The 20727-nt window shown below is 46.4% G+C and overlaps 1 protein-coding gene across 2 annotated transcripts in view; it reads right to left on the reverse strand.

Annotated features, from left to right (window-relative positions):
• The window catches only part of GCGR (glucagon receptor), a 294628-nt gene that overhangs the window by 94788 nt on the left and 179113 nt on the right, over window positions 1-20727 (reverse strand). For both annotated transcript variants that reach the window (XM_053705939.1, XM_053705946.1), the window contains 2 exons: window positions 12815-12884; window positions 7410-7498 (listed from right to left, as the gene is read on the reverse strand). In XM_053705939.1, coding sequence (XP_053561914.1) covers window positions 7410-7498; window positions 12815-12884 — 159 coding nt within the window. The remainder of the gene's footprint in view (window positions 1-7409; window positions 7499-12814; window positions 12885-20727) is intronic.

A 20727-nucleotide genomic window follows, 5' to 3' on the forward strand; every position in this document is an offset into this window, starting at 1 on the left:
CAAAAGAGCTCTCCAAGAGAACCCAGAGTCACCTGCAAACAAGAACTCGCGATGACCAATCTCCAGGCAGCAAAGCTGACCCTAAGCCATCGTCGGACTCGTCCCACCAAAAAGCGCCGAAAAATCTCGACAACAGCTCCCGACCAGAAAATTTCCAGGCTCCAAGGAGCGTCCCATCCCCGCAGCAGACGCCACCAGTAGAGAGGAACACCAAGAGTCCCCCCACCGAAGGGGAGGACAAACTCACTAATAGTAAATGGTCAACACTGCACAGAGCAGACCAAACCCCGACCTTCCCTCCAGTATAACGGTCCCAGCCCAAAGGCTAGATACAGACCTAAGACAAGAGTCCCAGACCGTCGGAAGAAAAAAGGATGGATCTACAAGGATCTACAATCGAAACCCCAGAGTAAAACTCTGACCGCTACTAAAACTGGCATGCTCCATGAGCCATGACAGGTAACGTTGTGCTTGGGTCCGAAAACCCCTACACTGCAGTCTTCCAGAAGAAGGAACACTCCCCCAGGGATGGAAGTACTCGGACCCCCAGCATCCTAATATCAGAATCCAGTTCCGTGATTCTGAGTACGCCAGGAAGGGAAAAAAATCCTATGAGGCGAGAAAAACAAGGACCCATGGGCCTTCACAGATACTGAGGTACCTCCAAGTCAAGAAGAACACTCAAGAACCCATCCCTACCCTAGGTGAGAAGAAAAGGGAGCAAAACAATGGTAACCACCCTACCAATATAGGCAAACCCCTTTGGCCAATATCGCCAGCCCAGTTGAAACAACAATTGGAGTCTACAAGGGAGCACAGATGTCCCAGAAGACAAGTAGGGACCCGTCAGAGAGACCTCAAACTTAAGCCTCAGGTAGACAGTAATCTCCCATAAGAGTCAGAAACCCCGCCCTCAAAGGTACACACGGGGGAACCAAACCCAAAGGTTAAGCAGAACTGTCCATGCCCGTTCCAGGCAAGAGACATGGTCCTAAGCCAGAGTCCTCGAAAAACGGAACAGATCAAACGATCTAACTTCCTGAGGAATCTACCAGCTGCCTCCCATGGTAGGAGTGCACCCAAAACAGAGCCCTCCACCATCAAAAGTCCATAGACGTAGATTACCTAACAACAGCCTCAAACCCCAAGAGTTTGAAAAAAAAACTCCTGACCATTTTAAGAAATTGGCAACCAGTAACCTTGGATCGCAAAGCTCCACACGCTGGTGAAGAGGAAGGACATTTCCCTGACCCAGAAAGGCAAAGTCTGTGACTGACCTCGGACCTCCTACCCTCAAGCCCAAAAGGCTAGATCTGCATAAGGTCGAAGGATAGCACCCAAGAGTCTAAAGCCCATGGTATGACAAGGTGCAGTTCTTAGATTGAGAAGATGATAGTCTCCAGAAATCCTTACCGGATCAGTCTCCCGAAATCACTGCAACAGGAATAACAAAGGGAGCCTCGCAGCTCCTGGCAGAAAAGGCAGGAAGGCCCCTGCACTTCACGTCCTGGAGCAAACGAAACGCTGAGAAAATAGGAATAAGGACATTCTCAGTACTTCCAGAACATATAATCTAACCCAAAAAGGGAAGGAAGAAAAACTCTGCCACAGCAAAATGAATGTGACTAGGCTACAAGAGTCGACATTTGGAAGATACCGCAAGTGAAGACGTAAATTGTCCATCACCCGGCAAACCAAACCCCCGGAGGTCATTCACATCTCCAAACTCTACAGGAGTGGAAAAGTATGGTTCAGTGTCCCCAGGGACCCTTAGGAACCCCAATGACGTCTTGAAAAAGTTGGCCACATAACTCAAGTAAAGTGAAGCACCTGGTATTCCATCCAAGTACTAACCAGGTTGTAACTAGCCATAGAACAAGCTATTATGCTATTGTTAGTTTCCAGGTTGAGTGCTACTCTCTTTTTATTTATGCAAATTATGACACTTAGGGAAGTCTCACTAAGTGTGATGCGGGAATCCAGACGTGGACCCGTTGCTCAGTGTGCCTAGAGGCATATGGCTGCACCTCACTGAAGAAGCCCACAATAGGCCGAAACGTACGTCTGGGGTTTTGCTTTTTCTCTTGTTCAGAGTGGGATTGCCTGGTATTTCGGGGCTGGACTGTACTGTGAAGTCAGGATCAGACTGATGTGCTTCAGGAAAGTTCTTCTCTGTAAAGGCACATGTTGAGCAAAAAGAGGCTGCTTCTTGGGTGGTAACTAGCCATAGAACAAGCAATTATGCTATTGTTCGTTTCCAGGTTCAGCGCTTCTTCCTTTTTTTTATGCAAATTATGACACTTAGGGAAGTCTGCCTAAGTGTGATACGGGAATCCAGACGTGGACCCGTTGCTCAGTGTGCCTAGAGGGTTATGGCTGCACCTCACTGACGAGGCCCACAATAGGCCGAAACGTATGTCTGGGGTTTTGCTGTTTCTCTTGTTCAGGAAAGTTCTTCTGTGTGAAAGGCACATGTTGAGCAAAAAGAGGCTGCTTCTTGGGTGGTAACTAGCCATAGAACAAGCTATTATGCTATTGTTCGATTCCTGGTTGAGCGCTCTCTGTTTTTATTTATACTAACCAGGTCCAACCCTGCTTAGCTTCAGAGAGCAGACGAGAACGGAAACATTCAGGGTGGAGTGGCCGTAGGCCCATAAAAAGGCCAACTCATATTGGAACTCCCAACCTTTCTCCAGAAACGTTGGATTTACACACTAGGCCCCATACTTCATAGTAGGATCCGAGCCTGGAGTCTATATCAATAGGCCAAGTGACATTCAGGATCCGACAGGATAGTCAGCACAACGAGGGTGACATGAACCCAAGGAACAGCAGATAGCGCCCAACCAGTACCTGCCTGGTACAAGGACACCCCCTAAACTGTCTAAGGTCCAAGAAAAATTGACCTGAAGGTTCGATAATATGAATTAGAACATAACTTTGTTCCTAACAAAAATTGCGCAACTTCCTAAGAAGCGCCCATGCGACCACAAAATCGCAAGTATCATTTCCAGAGAAAGAACGTTCCCAAAACAGGAATTATATCAGACGTGAGCTTATTAAAAACAAATCAAACACATCCAACTGGATCAAAATAAAAGGCAGCAACCACGGGTGAACGCCCAAGGTGAATGGGTACGCCAACAGTACCAGCCGATCAGAGGCCCCATCCACCCAAGCTCAGAACTGGAACTGATACATAAAAGAAAGAAAAACGGAGATTAGCTTCATCCCCAACTGTCTAACCCAGCTTGCCATCCGGCATCTAAGGCCTCGGATCCCTCGGCTCACTAGGACTGGAATCCTCCATGCCTTAGTAGAACACAAAGACGTGCCAGCCTATAATGGAAGGTGAAATCATCCCTCGCCAGATCGATAAACGACCCCGGCCCCGAGGTTGGGGCCCCTGAAGCCTCAGAGGCCGACACTTCCCCAGAAGGCCAAACTGAATCAGGCGATCCTATGCCCAACGGGCCTTGGTTGACAGAACAAGGACAGTACCTTTAAAATATTTCACTTGGGAGATATGTGAGCCAGCGCCATAGATATGGCCATGCGGAACCGTGCCATAACCTCTGGAGGAAACAAGGAACCTTCTAGGGAAGGAGTAAAGGCCATAGGGACACCTGCTTGCGTAGCAAAGGAAGGTTCTGGGGCACGCGCCTCGCCGGACATAGAATCCTCCGAGGCGGATGGCTCAATGCATTCTAAGGTCCCTGAGTCCGGAGAAGAGAGTACTCTAGAACGGCAATCGGAACATAACTGATGGGCATGGATAACCCTGGCCATTTCATATTTATCACAAGACACATTCTCAGCATTGGAGACATCCGTGTCTAAAAAATCAGAATCCTCCATAATCTTAGGATTACAAAAATGACAAACACTAACTGGCACCCTTTATACACACCCAATGGCTAGGGCACTCACCACCTCCTGTGAACCAGACTCTCTCTGTCGCCACACAGTCAGGATACGGAAGTGGAAAACAACACAACCGCTCCCGGTCACAAGGTGCACCCTGCCAGTCACAAAAGAGTGCGCAAATCTAAAGAGATCACGGCAATTGATGATAAAGCCGTTAAGTTCCGAAAAGCCATGAGCCAAAGTATTATTACGCATTAGCAGATAGAACTGCATAACACACATGATTAAAGTCCCGCCTGTTCAATAACCCCCTCAGGAGATATTAACCCACGATTCCTATTTTAAGATAAAAGGAGTCCCACTGGGATCCTACCTTCTCTCGTTACCATTACATTCACAAAATGAAATAAAATGAAACGATCTTACCAGAATCTGCGCCTTGGAACAGGAACACGGTCCTTCAAGTGTGATAGATAGTAGCCTCGCTTCTGACATGGACTTGAGTGAAAAAAAGGCAGGCAGCGAAACTCGTCAATGCTGATTGCTAAGGAGCTGTTAATATGAGTCGGGATGGTTTCGCAGAAAGACTCTCTCTGCATCTCCGGACTCTAACCTTCATCCATGCTCTCACTGAGAGGCTGACAGGATTACTTAAAACTCCAGTCCCATTTCGAAGAGTACTACCCTCCATAAGAGACTATCTCAAACTTCTGACACTTCTCTGCCAACCTCCTGTGACGAAAGGCAAAGAATGACTGGGGGATGAAGGAAGTCGGGGAGGTATTTAAAGCCTTTGGCTGGGGTGTCATTGCCTCCTCCTGGTGGCCAGGTTCTGAATTCCCAAAAGTAACAAATGCAGCTGTGGATTCTTCCTGTTTAAGAAGAAAAGATTGCACGTCCGCCAGATGCTTGTGCAGCAAAATAGAAATCTGACCCTTCAGAGTACTGACAGACAAACCCTTTCTCCAAACCTTCCTGGTGAAAAGATAACATTCTTGAAATCCTGACTCTACTCCAAGAGTATCCCTTGGATTCACACCTATAAATATATTTAAGCCATATCTTATGGTAAATCTTTCTAGTAACAGATTTACAAGCCTGAATCATAGTCTCAATGACCGACTCGGAAAAACCAAGCTTAGATAAAATTAGGCATTCTATCTCCAAGCAGTCAGCTTTAGAGAAATGAGATTTGGATGAATAAAAAGACCCTGAAGTAGAAGGTCCTTCCTGAGAGGAAGTCTCCATGGCGGTAGAGACAAAATTTCCACTAAGTCTGCATACCAGATCCTGCAAGGCCAAGCAGGAGCTAGAATCACCGACGCTCTCTCCTGCTTGATCCAAGCAATGACTCGTGGAAGGAGAGCAAACAGAGGAAAAAGTTATGCCAACCTGAAGTTCCAAGGAACTGCCAGAGCAGAGCATCAGGAAGTCCTGATGATCTCTCGACCTCAAACCGTACTTTGGAAGTTTGGCGTTCTGTCGAGACGCCATCAGATCCAATTCCGGTACCCCCCATTTGATGGTTAACCTGGAGAACACTTCCGTATGGAGTTCCCCTCCCCGGGATGAAAAGTCTGTCTGTTTAAGAAATCCGCTTCCCAGTTGTCCACTCCCGGAATGTGGATGGCAGATAGATAGCAATTGTGAGCTTCCGCCCACTGAATGATTCGAGCCACCTCCTTCATGGCTAAGGTACTCCGAGTTTCCCCCTGGTGGTTGATGTAAGCCACTGAGGTTATGTTGTCTGACTGGAACCTAATAAACCAGGCTAAAGCCAGCTGAGGCCAAGCCATCAAGGCATTGAAGACCACTCTTACCTCCAATATGTTTATGGGGAGAGCAGATTCCACCTGAGACCAAAGTCCCTGTGCCTTCAACGAGTCCCAGACTGCTCCCCAGCCCATCAGGCTGGCGTCTGTGGTCACAATCACCCATGAGGGTCTCCGAAAGCATGTCCCCAGAGACAGATGTTCTTGAGACAGCCACCATGGAAGAGAGTCTCTTGTCGATTGATCTAGAACTATCCTCTGCGACAGGTCTACATAATCCCTGTTCCATTGACTGAGCATGCATAACTGTAGAGCTCTCAAATGGAATCAAGCAAAGGAAACTATGTCCGCAAAGGGAACTATGTCCATAGAAGCCACCATCAGACCAATTACCTCCATACATTGAGCCACTGATGGCCATACAGCAGACTGTAGAGATAGGCAAGAGGAAATAATCTTTGCTCTTCTGACTTCCGTCAGAAATATTTTGATAGGGAATCTGTAATGGTTCCTAAGAAGACCACCCTTGTAGCCGGAACAATGGAACTTTTTCACAAATTCACCTTCCATCCGTGGGAACGAAGAAAAGACAACAAGATCTCTGTGTGAGATTTTGCTAGTTGAAAAGATGGCGCCTGAACCAGAATGTCGTCCAGATAAGGTGTGACCTCCTCCTTGCACTAAAGGCAAAGAGAATGACTGGGGATTGTGGGAAGGGAAGTGATACTTAACAGTTTTGCTGTGGTGCTCTTTGCCTCCTCCTGCTGGCCAGGAGTGATATTCCCAACAGTAATTCCGTGGACTCACCATATCTCTGATAGTGAAATACACACTGCAGCAGATATCCGACTGGAGCAACATGCCCTTAACCTGTAAATTTGCCATTCTAGATGCCCTTATATACCTGTACGCTAAGGGAGGGTTTACCTAACAGCTTTAAATACACAATGTAACATATAGACACAGTTATAACAAACACAGAAATGCAAAAGAAGATGCAGTGTATACGATAATCAGAAAGAGGCAATATATCCAATCATACATTTGTTGTGCACAGGTTCCATAGTTTAATATTGTCATTTGTACAATTGTCTCTTAGCAAATCATTGGTGTGGGTTACATTTTACAAAGACATTGAAAACATCACAATAACCATAATTTCTGATAGATTTCGAATAGTGTGGAATGATATCTATCTTGAAAACCCCACAATAGCTACATAAAGATCATTACATAACATTCAAATAGACTGAAGTAGATTCCAATGTTACAAACTGCTGACATATGAAACATCACAAACTCGGCGCTAATTCATTTTCATCCTCAGTTCTAATTATGTGTGTGACATTTTCACCTGGGAGATGTGACACCCTAGGGTATCCTGAGCTTCATAAAACAATATCCAACTGAAGACACAAAACAATGGAGAAACTCAGAAAGAACCAAAGAAACAACTTAAAACAGTGTAACAAACCATCAGGCATAAAGTAGCAAAGCGACGCAAGAGACAACGGGGAAGTAAAATGTAATAAACATCCAGAGAACTACAAACAACACAGAACCTAAGCAATATAATGAGATAATCAATGAGATACATATAGCAACACCAACTGCAACAGACAGCGAGAGCTACAATGTAACAAACAGCTGGGAAGATACATTTCAGTAATTTACAATGTAAAGGTTATATTGTGACATGTCATCGGCGAACAGCACTTAGAAGTCACCTAAGGTAACAAGAATATCACTAAATACTGATTGGTTCCTCACCTGAATTTATAGTCTGTGGATCGCATCTGATGAGCTCTCATTTTGGACACCAGAATCTGAATAATCCTGACAAAGATTAAGAAATTGATCTAAAATGGAAAAAAAAAAACATTATTACAGATATGCGTAATAACATGACATGCTGATTTGTTTATATATATATATATATAGGATTCGATGTGGAAACGGCACACTTCAATGTAACAACCACCTGGTGCTCTGCCGTATAAACATACAAAGAACAGTAGTGATGAATCCAGATGGATGGGATCCGTGTATAAAGAAACTTCACAAAGCAGGCACTGCAGGAATTTGGAATCCTTTTAATGTAACAGAAACAACCAAACGTTTCAGCCCTCACATGGGCTTTTTTCAATGGTAGCCAGAAGCCAGGACGCACATGGCTTCTGGCTACCATTGAAAAAAGCCCATGCCAGCCATTAATGTCTAAACCGTTGGCAACAAAAGTGACTACACCCCTAAGTGGAAAAGTCCAAATTGGGCCCAATCAGCCATTTTCCCTCCACGGTGTCATGTGACTTGTTAGTGTTACAAGGTCTCAGGTGTGAATGGGGAGCAGGTGTGTTAAATTTGGTGTTATTGCTCTCACATTCTCTCATACAGGTCACTGGAAGTTCAACATGGCACAGAACTCTCTGAGGATCTGATCTACATAAAGATGGCCTAGGCTATAAGAAGATTTCCAAGACCCTGAAACTGAGCTGCAGCACGGTGAGCAAGACCATACAGCGGTTTTACATGACAGGTTCCACTTAGAATAGGCCTCACCATGGTGGACCAAAGAAATTGAGTGCACATGCTCAGCATCATATTCAGAGGTTGTCTTTGGGAAAATATATGTATGAGTGCTGCCAGCATTGCTGTAGAGGTTGAAGGGGTGGGGGGTCAGCCTATCAGTGCTCAGACCATACGCAGCACACTGCATCAAATTTGTCTGCATAGCTGTCGTCCCAGAAGGAAGCCTCTTCTAAAGATGATGCACAAGAAAGCCAGCAAACAGTTTGCTGAATTACTGGATTACTGGAACCATGTCCTGTGGTCTGATGAGACCAAGATAAACTTATTTGGTTCAGATGGTGTCAAGCGTGTGTGGCGGCAACCAGGTGAGGAGTACAAAGACAAGTGTGTCTTGCCTACAGTCAAGCATGGTGGTGGGGGTGTCATGGTCTGGGCCTGCATGAGTGATGCCGGCACTGGGGAGCTACAGTTCATTGAGGGAATCATGAATGCCAACATGTACTGTGACATACTGAAGCAGAGCATTATCCCCTCCCTTCGGCGACTGGGCCGCAGGGCAGTATTCCAACATGATAACGACACCAAACACACCTCCAAGATGACCACTGCCTTGCTAAAGAAGCTGAGGGTAAAGGTGATGGACTGACCAAGCATGTCTCCAGACATAAACCCTATTGAGCATCTGTGGGACATCCTCAAATGGAAGGTGGGGGAGCGCAAGGTCTCTAACATCCACCAGCTCAGTGATGTTGTCATGGAGGAGTGGAAGAGGACTCCAGTGGCAACCTGTGAAGCTCTGGTAAACTCCATGCCCAAGAGGGTTAAGGCAGTGCTGGAAAATAATGGTGGCCACACAAAATATTGACACTTTGGGCCCAATTTGGACATTTCCACTTAGGGGTGTACTCACTTTTGTTGCCAACGGTTTAAACATTAATGGCTGTGTGTTGAGTTATTTTGAGGGGACAGTAAATTTACACTGTTATACAGGCTGTGCACTCACTACTTTACATTGTAGCCAAGTGTCATTTCTTCAGTGTTGTCACATGAAAAGATATAATAAAATATTTACAAAAATGTGAGGGGTGTACTCACTTTTGTGAGATACTGTATATATATATATATATATATATATATATATATATATAATATATATATTTTCGCTACATGTAACACTATAGATAGAATAACAAAGTAGCAATCAAGGATAATTGAAAATAATGGCTGTAGGAGAGGGTGTGAGCGAATGACACTCTCTGATATTTTTAAAAGACTGTGCGTGCATTCATTAGACAGATGCCTGAGAAAACAGCTTTTCTCTTGTAAGGTGTATCCAGTCCACGGGTTCATCCATTACTTGTGGGATATTCTCCTTCCCAACAGGAAGTTGCAAGAGGACACCCACAGCAGAGCTGTCTATATAGCTCCTCCCCTAACTGCCACCCCCAGTCATTCTCTTGCAACTCTCGACAAGAAAGGAAGTATCAAGAGATATGTGGTGACTTAGTGTAGTTTTACCTTCAATCAAGAGTATGTTATTTTTAAACGGTACCGGCGTTGTACTGTTTTACTCTCAGGCAGAAATTAGAAGAAGAATTCTGCCTGGAGGTTTGATGATCTTAGCAGTTTGTAACTAAGGTCCATTGCTATTCTCACACATAACTGAAGAATATGGGAAAACTTCAGTTGGGGGAACGGTCTGCAGATTACCTGCTTTGAGGTATGTTCAGTATTTTTATTTCTAGAAAGATGAATGAGTTTCCGCAGGCCAGAGTGGACTATAGTGATGACAGATGCCAGCCTTCTGGGCTGGGGCGCAGTCTGGAACTCCCTGAAGGTTCAGGGTTCGTGGACTCAGGAGGAAGCCCTCCTTCCGATAAACATTCTGGAACTGAGAGCGATATTCAATGCTCTTCAGGCTTGGCCTCAACTAGCTGCGGTCAGGTTCATCAGATTTCAGTCGGACAATATCACGACTGTAGCCTATATCAACCATCAGGGGGGAACAAGAAGCCCTCTGGCAATGTTGGAGGTTTCAAAGATAATTCTATGGGCAGAGGTTCACTCTTGCCATCTCTCAGCTATCCATATCCCAGGAGTAGAGAACTAGGAGGCGGATTTTCTAAGTCGGCAGACTTTTCATCCGGGGAAGTGGGAGCTCCATCCGGAAGTATTTGCCCAGCTGATTCAACTATGGGGCAAACCAGAACTGGATCTGATGGTGTCTCATCAGAACGCCAAGCTTCCTTGTTACGGGTCCAGGTCAAGGGATCCCCAGGCAGCGCTGATAGATGCTCTAGCAGTGCCCTGGTCCTTCAGCCTGGCTTATGTGTTCCCACCATTTCCTCTCCTCCCTCGTCTGATTGCCAAGATCAAGCAGGAGAGAGCTTCGGTGATTTTGATAGCACCTGCGTGGCCATGCAGGACTTGGTATGCAGATCTGGTGGACATGTCATCCTTTCCATCATGGACTCTGCCGTTGAGGCAGGACCTTCTACTCCAAGGTCCATTCAAACATCCAAATCTAATTTCTCTGCGGCTGACTGCTTGGAGATTGAACGCTTGATTTTATCAAAACGTGGTTTCTCCGAGTCGGTCATTGATACCTTAATTCAGGCTCGAAAGCCTGTCACCAGGAAAATCTATCATAAGATATGGTGTAAATATCTTCATTGGTGTGAATCCAAGGGTTACTCATGGAGTAAAGTCAGGATTCATAGGATATTATCCTTTCTCCAAGAAGGATTGGAGAAGGGATTGTCAGCTAGTTGCTTAAAGGGACAGATTTATGCTCTGTCTATTCTTCTGCACAAGCGTCTGGCAGATGTTCCAGACGTTCAGGTGTTTTTTCAGGCTTTAGTTAGAATCAAGCCTGTGTTTAAACCTGTTGCTCCGCCATGGAGTTTAAATTTAGTTCTTAAAGTTCTTCAAGGGGTTCCCTTTCAACCTCTGCATTCCATAGATATCAAGCTTTTATCTTGGAAAGTTCTGTTTTTGGTATCTATCTCTTCGGCTCAAAGAGTTTCAGAGTTATCTGCCTTACAGTGTGATTCCCCTTATCTGATCTTCCATGCAGATAAGGTAGTTTTGCATACCAAACCTGGGTTTCTTCCTAAGGTGGTATCTAATAAGAATATCAATCAGGAGATTGTTGTTCCGTCACTGTGTCCTAATCCTTCTTCAAAGAAGGAACATCTATTACACAATCTTGACGTGGTTCGTGCTTTAAAGTTTTATTTACAAGCTACTAAGGATTTTCGTCAAACATCTGCATTGTTTGTTGTCTACTCTGGACAGAGGAGAGGCCAAAAAGCTTCGGCATCTTCTCTTTCTTTTTGGCTGAGAAGCATAATCCGTTTAGCTTATGAGACTGCTGGCCAGCAGCCTCCTGAAAGAATTACAGCTCCTTCCACTAGAGCGGTAGCTTCCACATGGGCTTTTAAAAATGAGGCCTCTGTTGAACAGATTTGTAAGGCGGCGACTTGGTCTTCGCTTCATACTTTTTCTTAATTCTACAAATTTGATACTATTGCTTCCTCGGAGGCTATTTTTGGGAGAAAGGTCTTGCAGGCAGTGGTGCCTTCTGTTTAAGTTCCTGCCTTGTCCCTCCCTTCATCCGTGTCCTAAAGCTTTGGTATTGGTATCCCACAAGTAATGGATGAACCCGTGGACTGGATACACCTTACAAGAGAAAACAAAATTTATGCTTACCTGATAAATTTCTTTCTCTTGTGGTGTATCCAGTCCACGGCCCGCCCTGTCACTTTAAGGCAGGTGTTTTTTATTTTTAAACAGTCACCACTGCACCCTATAGTTTCTCCTTTTTTCTTGCTTGTCTTTGGTCGAATGACTGGGGGTGGCAGTTAGGGGAGGAGCTATATAGACAGCTCTGCTGTGGGTGTCCTCTTGCAACTTCCTGTTGGGAAGGAGAATATCCCACAAGTAATGGATGAACCCGTGGACTGGATACACCACAAGAGAAAGAAATTTATCAGGTAAGCATAACTTTTGTTTTTATTGCTGAGAAACGCATAGCAATTGTCTATACTAGGGGGACTGTACACCCCATGATTTTAACAATGGTTTTTAAACTATTTTAATAAATACTTTTATTGCTGTAAGCAGTGAGATCATCCCATCACCTGGATCAGTGAGCTGGGACACTGAGAGATCCCAGACTGCTTTATCCAGCACATTGGTGCTGCCACACTTGTGAGTATATCTGCATTTGTTTTATCCTTGGCTAGTATACATACTGAGTCACACTAGGAGGCGCCCTTCGGTTTTTGTGTTTTTTTACACAGAAAGATCAATTAGTTTACATTACAAGTGAGCACAAAAACATTGTTTAAGCGCAATCCATAGCGCTTCTATTTGTGCTATCATTTTATCACTCGAGCGATATTCTAGGGAGCACTAACATGTGCATGTCCGATACAATTGGGTTAGGCTAAATGCCGAAATAATAGACTTCTATGTAAGCATAAGTGAATATCAATGAATTTACAAGGCACAAAGTGCTATTATACAGCGTGAATCATTCTCTTCACTGCCATACAGAACACTTCCTCCCATTCAGTGTGAATTACTTCCTCTTATCCCATTTATACAGTGCTCTTCCCTTCAACACAATGCCAATGACTTACCACTATAGCAAGAATCACTGGAAATCTCAGAATCCACCAGATGAGCATGTTATGGTTTGTGCTCCAACATCTGAAAAGACAAAAAAATCATCCCACATATTACATAGAAATGTAATTCCTGTTCAGTGTAGACTGTGATACTCATTAGAGTCCTGTACATATCTATTATAAAATAACAGCTAAAAATCTGCAGTTCTACAAAAAAAATCTTATGAAGATCTTTTACAATAAACCACTCATATCAAAAAGCCACAATGGAAATCACCAATATACTGTATGTTTTCATAATACAGATTTTAGTCTTTCAAATTTATTTTAATGAATAAGTCATACTGAAAGTGCAGCAAGGTTTTTTGGGTGTTAAAGGGACTATGTATAATGTACATAGATTAATTACATCTTTGAATAGACACATATTTGCAATATACATGTATAGGCAAACATACTTCTAGTAGGAGTTATTGCTATTTTAGTGTTAACATTTCTCTCTGCACGTGCATGTGAAGCATAGCTAGATATTCTCAGTGCACCAGCATTTTAAATACTGCAGCTGCTCATATAATCACTAGGGCTTGTATCATGTCAGCAACAAATTGAGTCATCACCACATGGTACAAGCACTTTAGGCTCTCTGAGAATGTGCTGTGTTTAAAATGCTGGTGCACGGTGCATACTTAAATATACTTTTGAAACAACTATAGCTTTTATTAGAAGCATTTTTGCTAATACATTTATAATACAAAAATGCTTCTATTCAAAACTCAAATGCATCGATGTGGATTCCAGTTTTGGCTGGAATGTTCCTTTAATGTGTAAGAATAAGGAGATTACCCCCATGATTCTAGTACACAGATCAGATATAAGACACCAACATAACGTGCATTTATGGAGAGCTCCTCATATAATGTCACATTTATTATTTTAGTTTCAGTAGTGGACCTACTTAAAAGTTAGCACTGGTGCAATTTATTTTTTTGGGACCTCCCTCATAAGATAACTAAGTAATAAGTAATAATATACATGCCTCTCTGTATAACTATTGTCAGTGTATATATACACACTGCTAATGAATATGCTGTACTTCATAATGATACTGAGTATTTATACACCTGCAGTAAGCACACTGTGATAATGATGTGTTTATATATACTATACCCTGATGACTACACTGCTCTGTATACATATGATGTTTACTCTGCTGAATCTGCTGTGCTGTATAATGAGGGAATATATGTACACTAATGGTGAACACACTGCATTATGCTGTTAAGTATCTTATCATAGATAATGACCACAAAGGACACACGCATGTATTATGGGGCTGCTATGGGCCTCCCCAGCACTTGGACCCTGGTGTGATTGCACCCACTGCACCAATGGTAGTTCCGCCCCCTTTAGCTTGATATATAAGACAGCCTTTCTCTTATATGTGATATTTTGAACATGCTGTTTAGAGCAGCTCATATGAAGACAAGAGCAGGGAGAAATTCTTTGTAGTATTCTTCTGCTATCAAATATAAACATACTAGTCCAAAAGCCCGTGTTTTTGCAGTACAGCGGTCCAACCCCTTGCTCTCTCTCTATCCCCACTCTCTTTTGCTCTCTCTCTCCCCCTCTCTTTTGCTCTCTCTCTCTCTCCCCTCTCTTTTGCTCTCTCTCTCTCTCCCCCTCTTTTGCTGTCTCTCTCCCTCTCTTTTGCTCTCTCTCCTCTCGTTTGCTCTCTCTCTCCTCTCGTTTGCTCTCTCTCCTCTCTTTTGCTGTCTCTCTCCCTCTCTTTTGCTCTCTCTCCCCCTCTCTCTTGTGCTCTCTCCCCCTCTTTTGCGCTCTCTCCCCCTCTCTTTTGCGCTCTCTTCCCCTCTCTTTTGCGCTCTCTCTCGACCCTCTCTGTTGTGCTCTCTCCCCCCTCTCTTTTGTGCTCTCCCCTCTCTTTTGTGCTCTCTCCCCCCTCTCTTTTGCGCTCTCTCCCCCTCTCTTTTGCGCTCTCTCCCCCTCTTTTGCGCTCTCTCCCCCTCTCTTTTGCGCTCTCTCCCCCTCTCTTTTGCGCTCTCCCCCCCTCTCTTTTGGCCTCTCTCCCCCCTCTCTTTTGCGATCTCTCCCCCTCTCTTTTGCGCTCTCTTCCCCCTCTCTTTTCCGCTCTCTTCCCCCTATCTTTTGCGCTCTCTCCCCTCTCTTTTGCGCTCTCTCCCCTCTCTTTTGCGCTCTCTCCCCCTCTCTTTGGCGCTCTCTCCCCCCCTCTCTCTTTTGCTCTCTCCCCTTTCTTTTGCGCTCTCTCCCCCCTCTCTTTTGCGCACTCTCCCCCTCTCTTTTGCGCTCTCTCCCCTCTCTTCTGCGCTCTCTCCCCCTCTCTTTTGCTGTCTCTCCCCCTATTTTCCTGTCTCTCTCCCTCTCTTTTGCTCTCTCTCTCCCCCTCTTTTGCTGTCTCTCTCCCTCTCTTTTGCTCTCTCTCTTCCCCCCTCTCGTTTGCTCTCTCTCCTCTCGTTTGCTCTCTCTCTCCTCTCGTTTGCTCTCTCTCCTCTCTTTTGCTGTCTCTCTCCCTCTCTTTTGCTCTCTCTCCCCCCTCTCTTTTGTGCTCTCTCCCCCTCTTTTGTGCTCTCTCCCCCTCTCTTTTGCGCTCTTTCTCGACCCTCTCTGTTGTGTCTCTCCCCCCTCTCTTTTGTGCTCTCTCCCCCCTCTCTTTTGTGCTCTCTCCCCCTCTCTTTTGCGCTCTCTCCCCCCTCTCTTTTGCGCTCTCTCCTCCCTCTCTATTGCGCTCTCTCCCCCCTCTCTTTTGCGCTCTCTCCCCCCTCTCTTTTGCGCTCTCTCCCCCCTCTCTCTTGCGCTCTCTCCCCCTCTCTTTTGCGCTCTCTCCTCCCTCTTTTGCACTCTCTCCCCCCTCTCTTTTGCGCTCTCTCCCCCTCTCTTTTGGCCTCTCTCCCCCCTCTCTTTTGCGATCTCTCCCCCTCTCTTTTCCGCTCTCTCCCCCCTCTCTTTTTGCGCTCTCTTCCCCCTCTCTTTTGCGCTATCTCTCCCCTCTCTCTTTTGCTCTCTCCCTTCTATTTTGCGCTCTCTCCCCCTCTCTTTTGCGCACTCTCCCCCTCTCTTTTGCGCTCTCTCTCCCCCCTCTCTTTTGCGCTCTCTCCCCCTCTCTTTTGCTGTCTCTCTCCCTCCTCTCTTTTGCTCTCTCCCTCCCCCTCTCTTTTGCTGTCTCTCTCCCTCCTCTCTTTTGCTGTCTCTCTCCCTCCTCTTTTGCTGTTGCTCTCCCCCTCTCTTTTGCTGTCTCTCTCCCTCCTCTCTTTTGCTGTCTCTCTCCCCCTTTTTTTTTGCTGTCTCTCTCCCCCCTCTCTTTTGCTGTCTCTCTCCCTCCTCTCTTTTGCTGTCTCTCTCCCTCCTCTCTTTTGCTGTCTCTCTCCCCCCTCTCTTTTGCTGTCTCTCTCCCTCCTCTCTTTTGCTGTCTCTCTCCCCCCTCTCTTTTGCTGTCTCTCTCCCCCTCTCTTTTGCTGTCGCTCTCCCCCCTCTCTTTTGCTGTCTCTCTCCCTCCTCTCTTTTGCTGTCTCTCTCCCCCCTCTCTTTTGCTGTCTCTCTCCCCCTCTCTTTTTCTGTCTCTCTCCCCCCCTCCCTTTTGCTGTCTCTCTCCCCCCTCTCTTTTGCTGTCTCTCTCCCCCTCTCTCTTTTGCTGTCTTTCTCCCCCTCTCTTTTGCTGTCTCTCTCCCCCTCTCTCTTTTGCTGTCTCTCTCCCCCTCTCTCTTTTGCTGTCTCTCTCAATACTTCTGCTCTCTCAGCATCTGGCCCCCCCGCATCACGCCCCGCCCACGTGACGCCCGGCCACTCTGCACCCGCCCGGCCACGCCTACTCTGAACCCGCCCGGCCACGCCCACTCTGCACCCGCCTGGCCACGCTCACTCCACCACACGACACCAGATCAGTTGGAAGGCCAGGTATGTTTGTCCCCCCACTTTTGCTGTCTCTCTCCAACTCTTTTGCTCTCTCTCTTCCCCCCTCTCGTCTGCTCTCTCTCCTCTCGTTTGCTCTCTCTCTCCTCTCTTTTGCTATCTCTCTCTCTCGCTTTTGCTCTCTCTCCCCCTCTCTTTTGTGCTATCTCCCCATCTCTTTTGCGCTCTCCCCCTCTCTTTTGCGCTCTCTCCCCCTCTCTTTTGAGCTCTCTCTCGACCCTCTCTTTTGTGCTCTCTCCCCTCTCTTTTGTGCTCTCTCCCCCCCCTCCCTTTTGTGCTCTCTCTCCCCTCTCTTTTGTGCTCTCTCCCCCTCTCTTTTTCGCTCTCTCCCCCCTCTTTTGCGCTGTCTCCTCCCTCTCTTTTGCGCTCTCTCCCCCTCTCTTTTGTGCTCTCTCCCCCTCTCTTTTGCACTCTCTCCCCCTTTCTTTTGTGCTCTCTCCCCCTCTCTCTTGCGCTCTCTCCCCTCTCTTTTGCTCTCTCTCCTCCCTCTTTTGCGCTCTCCCCCTCTCTTTTGTGCTCTCTCCCCCCTTTCTTTTGGGCTCTCTCCCCCCTATCTTTTGCGCTCTCTCCCCCTCTCTTTTGCGTTCTCTCCCCCCCTCTCTTTTGCGCTCTCTCCTCCCTCTCTTTTGCGCTCTCTCCCCCCTATTTTGTGCTCTCTCCCCCCTCTTTTGTGCTCTCTCCCCCCTCTCTTTTGCATTCTCTCCCCCCTCTCTTTTGCGCTCTCTCCCCCTCTCTTTTGCGCTCTCTCCCCCTCTCTTTTGCGCTCTCTCCCCCCTTTCTTTTGCGCACTCTCCCCCCTCTCTTTTGCACTTTCTCCCCCCTCTCTTTTGCTGTCTCTCTCACCCTTCTCTTTTGCTGTCTCTCTCCCTCCTCTCTTTTGCTGTCTCTCTCCCTCCTCTCTTTTGCTGTCTCTCTCCCTACTCTCTTTTGCTGTCTCTCTCCCCCTCTCTTTTGCTCTCTCTCCCTCCTCTCTTTTGCTGTCTCTCTCCCCCCTCTCTTTTGCTGTCTCTCTCCCCCCTCTCTTTTGCTGTCTCTCTCCCCCCCTCTCTTTTGCTGTCTCTCTCCCTCTTCTCTTTTGCTGTCTCTTCCCCTCTCTCTTTTGCTGTCTCTCTCCCCTTCACTTTTGCTGTCTCTCTCCCCCTCTCTTTTGCTGTCTCTCTTCCCCGCTCTCTTTTGCTGTCTTTCTCCCCCCTCTCTTTTGCTGTCTATCTCCCCCTCTCTCTTTTGCTGTCTCTCTCCCCCTCTCTCTTTTGCTGTCTCTCCATCTCTCTATCCTTCTGCTCTCTCGGCATCTGCCCCCCCAGCCCCGCCCACGTCACGCCCGGCCACGTCGCACCCGCACGGCCAAGCCCACTCCGCACCCGCCCGGCCACGCTCACTCCACCACACGACACCGGGTCAGTTGGAAGGCCAGGTGTGTTGACATGACAGCTTCAGACAAACACACTTGGCCTTTTATTTTGCTCTCTCTCTCCCCCCTCTCTTTTGCGCTCTCTCCCCCTCTCTTTTGCTCTCTCTCCCCCCTCTCTTATTGCGCTCTCTCCCACCTCTCTCTTTTGCTCTCTCCCCCTCTCTTTTGCGCTCTCTCCCCCTTTCTTTTGCACTCTCTCCCCCCTCCTCTTTTGCTGTCTCTCTCCCCCCCCTCTCTTTTGCTGTCTCTCTCCCTCCTCTCTTTTGCTGTCTCTCCCCCCTCTCCTTTGCTGTCTCTCTCCCTCCTCTCTTTTGCTGTCTCTCTCCCCCTCTCTTTTGCTGTCTCTCTCCCTCCTCTCTTTTGCTGTCTCTCTCCCCCTCTCTTTTGCTGTCTCTCTCCCCCCCTCTCTTTTGCTGTCTCTCTCCCTCCTCTCTTTTGCTGTCTCTCTCCCCCCTCTCTTTTGCTGTCTTTCTCCCCCCTCTCTTTTGCTGTCTCTCTCCCCCTCTCTCTTTTGCTGTCTTTCTCCCCCTCTCTTTTTTGCTGTCTCTCTCTCCCTCTCTCTCTCTATCCTTCTGCTCTCTCGGCACCTGCCCCCCGCGTCATGCCCAGCCCCGCCCACGTCACGCCCGGCCACGTCGCACCCGCCCGGCCACGCCCACTCCGCACCCTCCCGGCCACGCTCACTCCACCACACGACACCAGGTCAGTTGGAAGGCCAGGTGTGTTTGTCCTCGCTCGCAGTCTCTACTGCGCATGACAGCTTTGGACAAACACACTTGGCCTTTTATTATATAGGATTGTGATTTTGCTAACACAATGACAGTGGCTAGCCTTATCGACTCCAGTAACAAGTCTACATTTGCTAATCAAATATGGCAAAGGGTGGGTGGAGATTGGCTATTGAAAAAGCATTGCAGTAAAGGTGTTAATGCATTCAAAACTTTTTCAAACTCGCCCACTATGTTAGTTTATTGAAACACTGTGGAAAAACCTTGTGATTACAAGGTGTTGACTGTACCTTTAAAATTAAACTTCTTCCAAAGCTTGTATATTATAAGGAATGTATAATCGACTGGCTACACTTTGGAAGCTTGAGGTCCCTTTCAGGAACCAGAATAGGATTGCCCCCTCAGCCATTTTCCTGGACACTTATGAGTTACATATGTTGCAGGGTGTGCACAGGGAAACATGCATTGCGCCTCTGGACAGCACACAAATAGTGACCCTGGATAGCACTATCCATGTTCCTCCCTGCACACCCTGCAGCATGTGTAACTAATTAGTGTCCAGGAAAACATGGCCGATGTGGCAACCCATAACCAGAATAAAGGACCAAAACAAGTTCCCCCTGATATTGCTGGTAGATTATTCAGGGAAATAATAAAGATCTAACTACATCAAGACTGTGAAATAAAAGCCTCGTCATCATTCTTAGCAAATGAACTAATCTTGATAAAGTAGCTGCCATCAAAACAAAGCAGCAGACCACAAAACTGCCTTATCTTGATGAAAACATCAGATTAGAAAGACGGAAACGTACTAAGCCCTGAATAAAAACACAAAACATCCTGAAAGTCAAAACTCCAAATGCGTTGGTTTAAACAGAAGCATTTATAGGCGCAGGCATACAACAACAGGTAACACATTATGTGGAGAGCTTCCTTACCATTTTCACCACATATTGATCTTATTTATTGTGTCAAATAAACTCTTGTTCTGTTTGTTACAAGCTCACTTCTATCCACAACTTCTTCATCAACCATTCCTTCAACCTTCTGGCTCTCACACAAACCTTTCTCTTTCCCTCAGACACATCCTTTCCTGCTACACTTCAGCCACACCCCTAGGGCTGTAGGTATTTCCTCTCGCTGCACCTTTCAACAAAAACACCCCATTTCTTTCCTCACATTTTTCTTCCTTCACAACCCACATCATTCACTTATCTCCCCTCTACATATCATCGTTATTTATCACACCCTCAGCTCCCCAACTCAATTACTTGATCATTTTCAATCCTAGCTACATATATTCCACTACCCAGACACCCCTGCTCTCAATCTCAGTTATTTCAGCCTCTTTGTTGACAATCCCACTGCCCCTGGAGCAACAAAACTTCTCTAGCTCCCTTCCTCTTATGGTCTGTCCCTCTCACACTCACAAAGATGGACACTCTCCTAATCTGATTTTCAACTATTGAAACTAACAGTTTGCGATTTCCTCTTTACCTCTTTCTGACCACCATCTCACTTGCAGCATTACAACACTCTTCTCTTGATCCAACCTACCACTCCAACAACCTCCCTTTTTTCCTACTCCCCCTTGCCCTCAAAACCTCTGGAAAGGCTGGTATACAAACGTATGACACATTTCCTCCTTCTTCAATTGCAATCTGGATTTTAGCCCCAATACTACACAGAGACTACAATCATTAAGGTTACTAAAGACCTACTTACAGCAAAATCTAAAGGCAATTTCTCTCTGTTAGTCCTGCTTAATCTGTCTGCCACCTTTGATACTGTTGACCACCCTCCCTTGCTCGAAACCCTCCAACCCTTTCGGCATTTGCAACACA

The sequence above is a fragment of the Bombina bombina genome, chromosome 1 (assembly GCF_027579735.1).
Source record: "Bombina bombina isolate aBomBom1 chromosome 1, aBomBom1.pri, whole genome shotgun sequence".
NCBI classification, from domain to species: domain Eukaryota; kingdom Metazoa; phylum Chordata; class Amphibia; order Anura; family Bombinatoridae; genus Bombina; species Bombina bombina.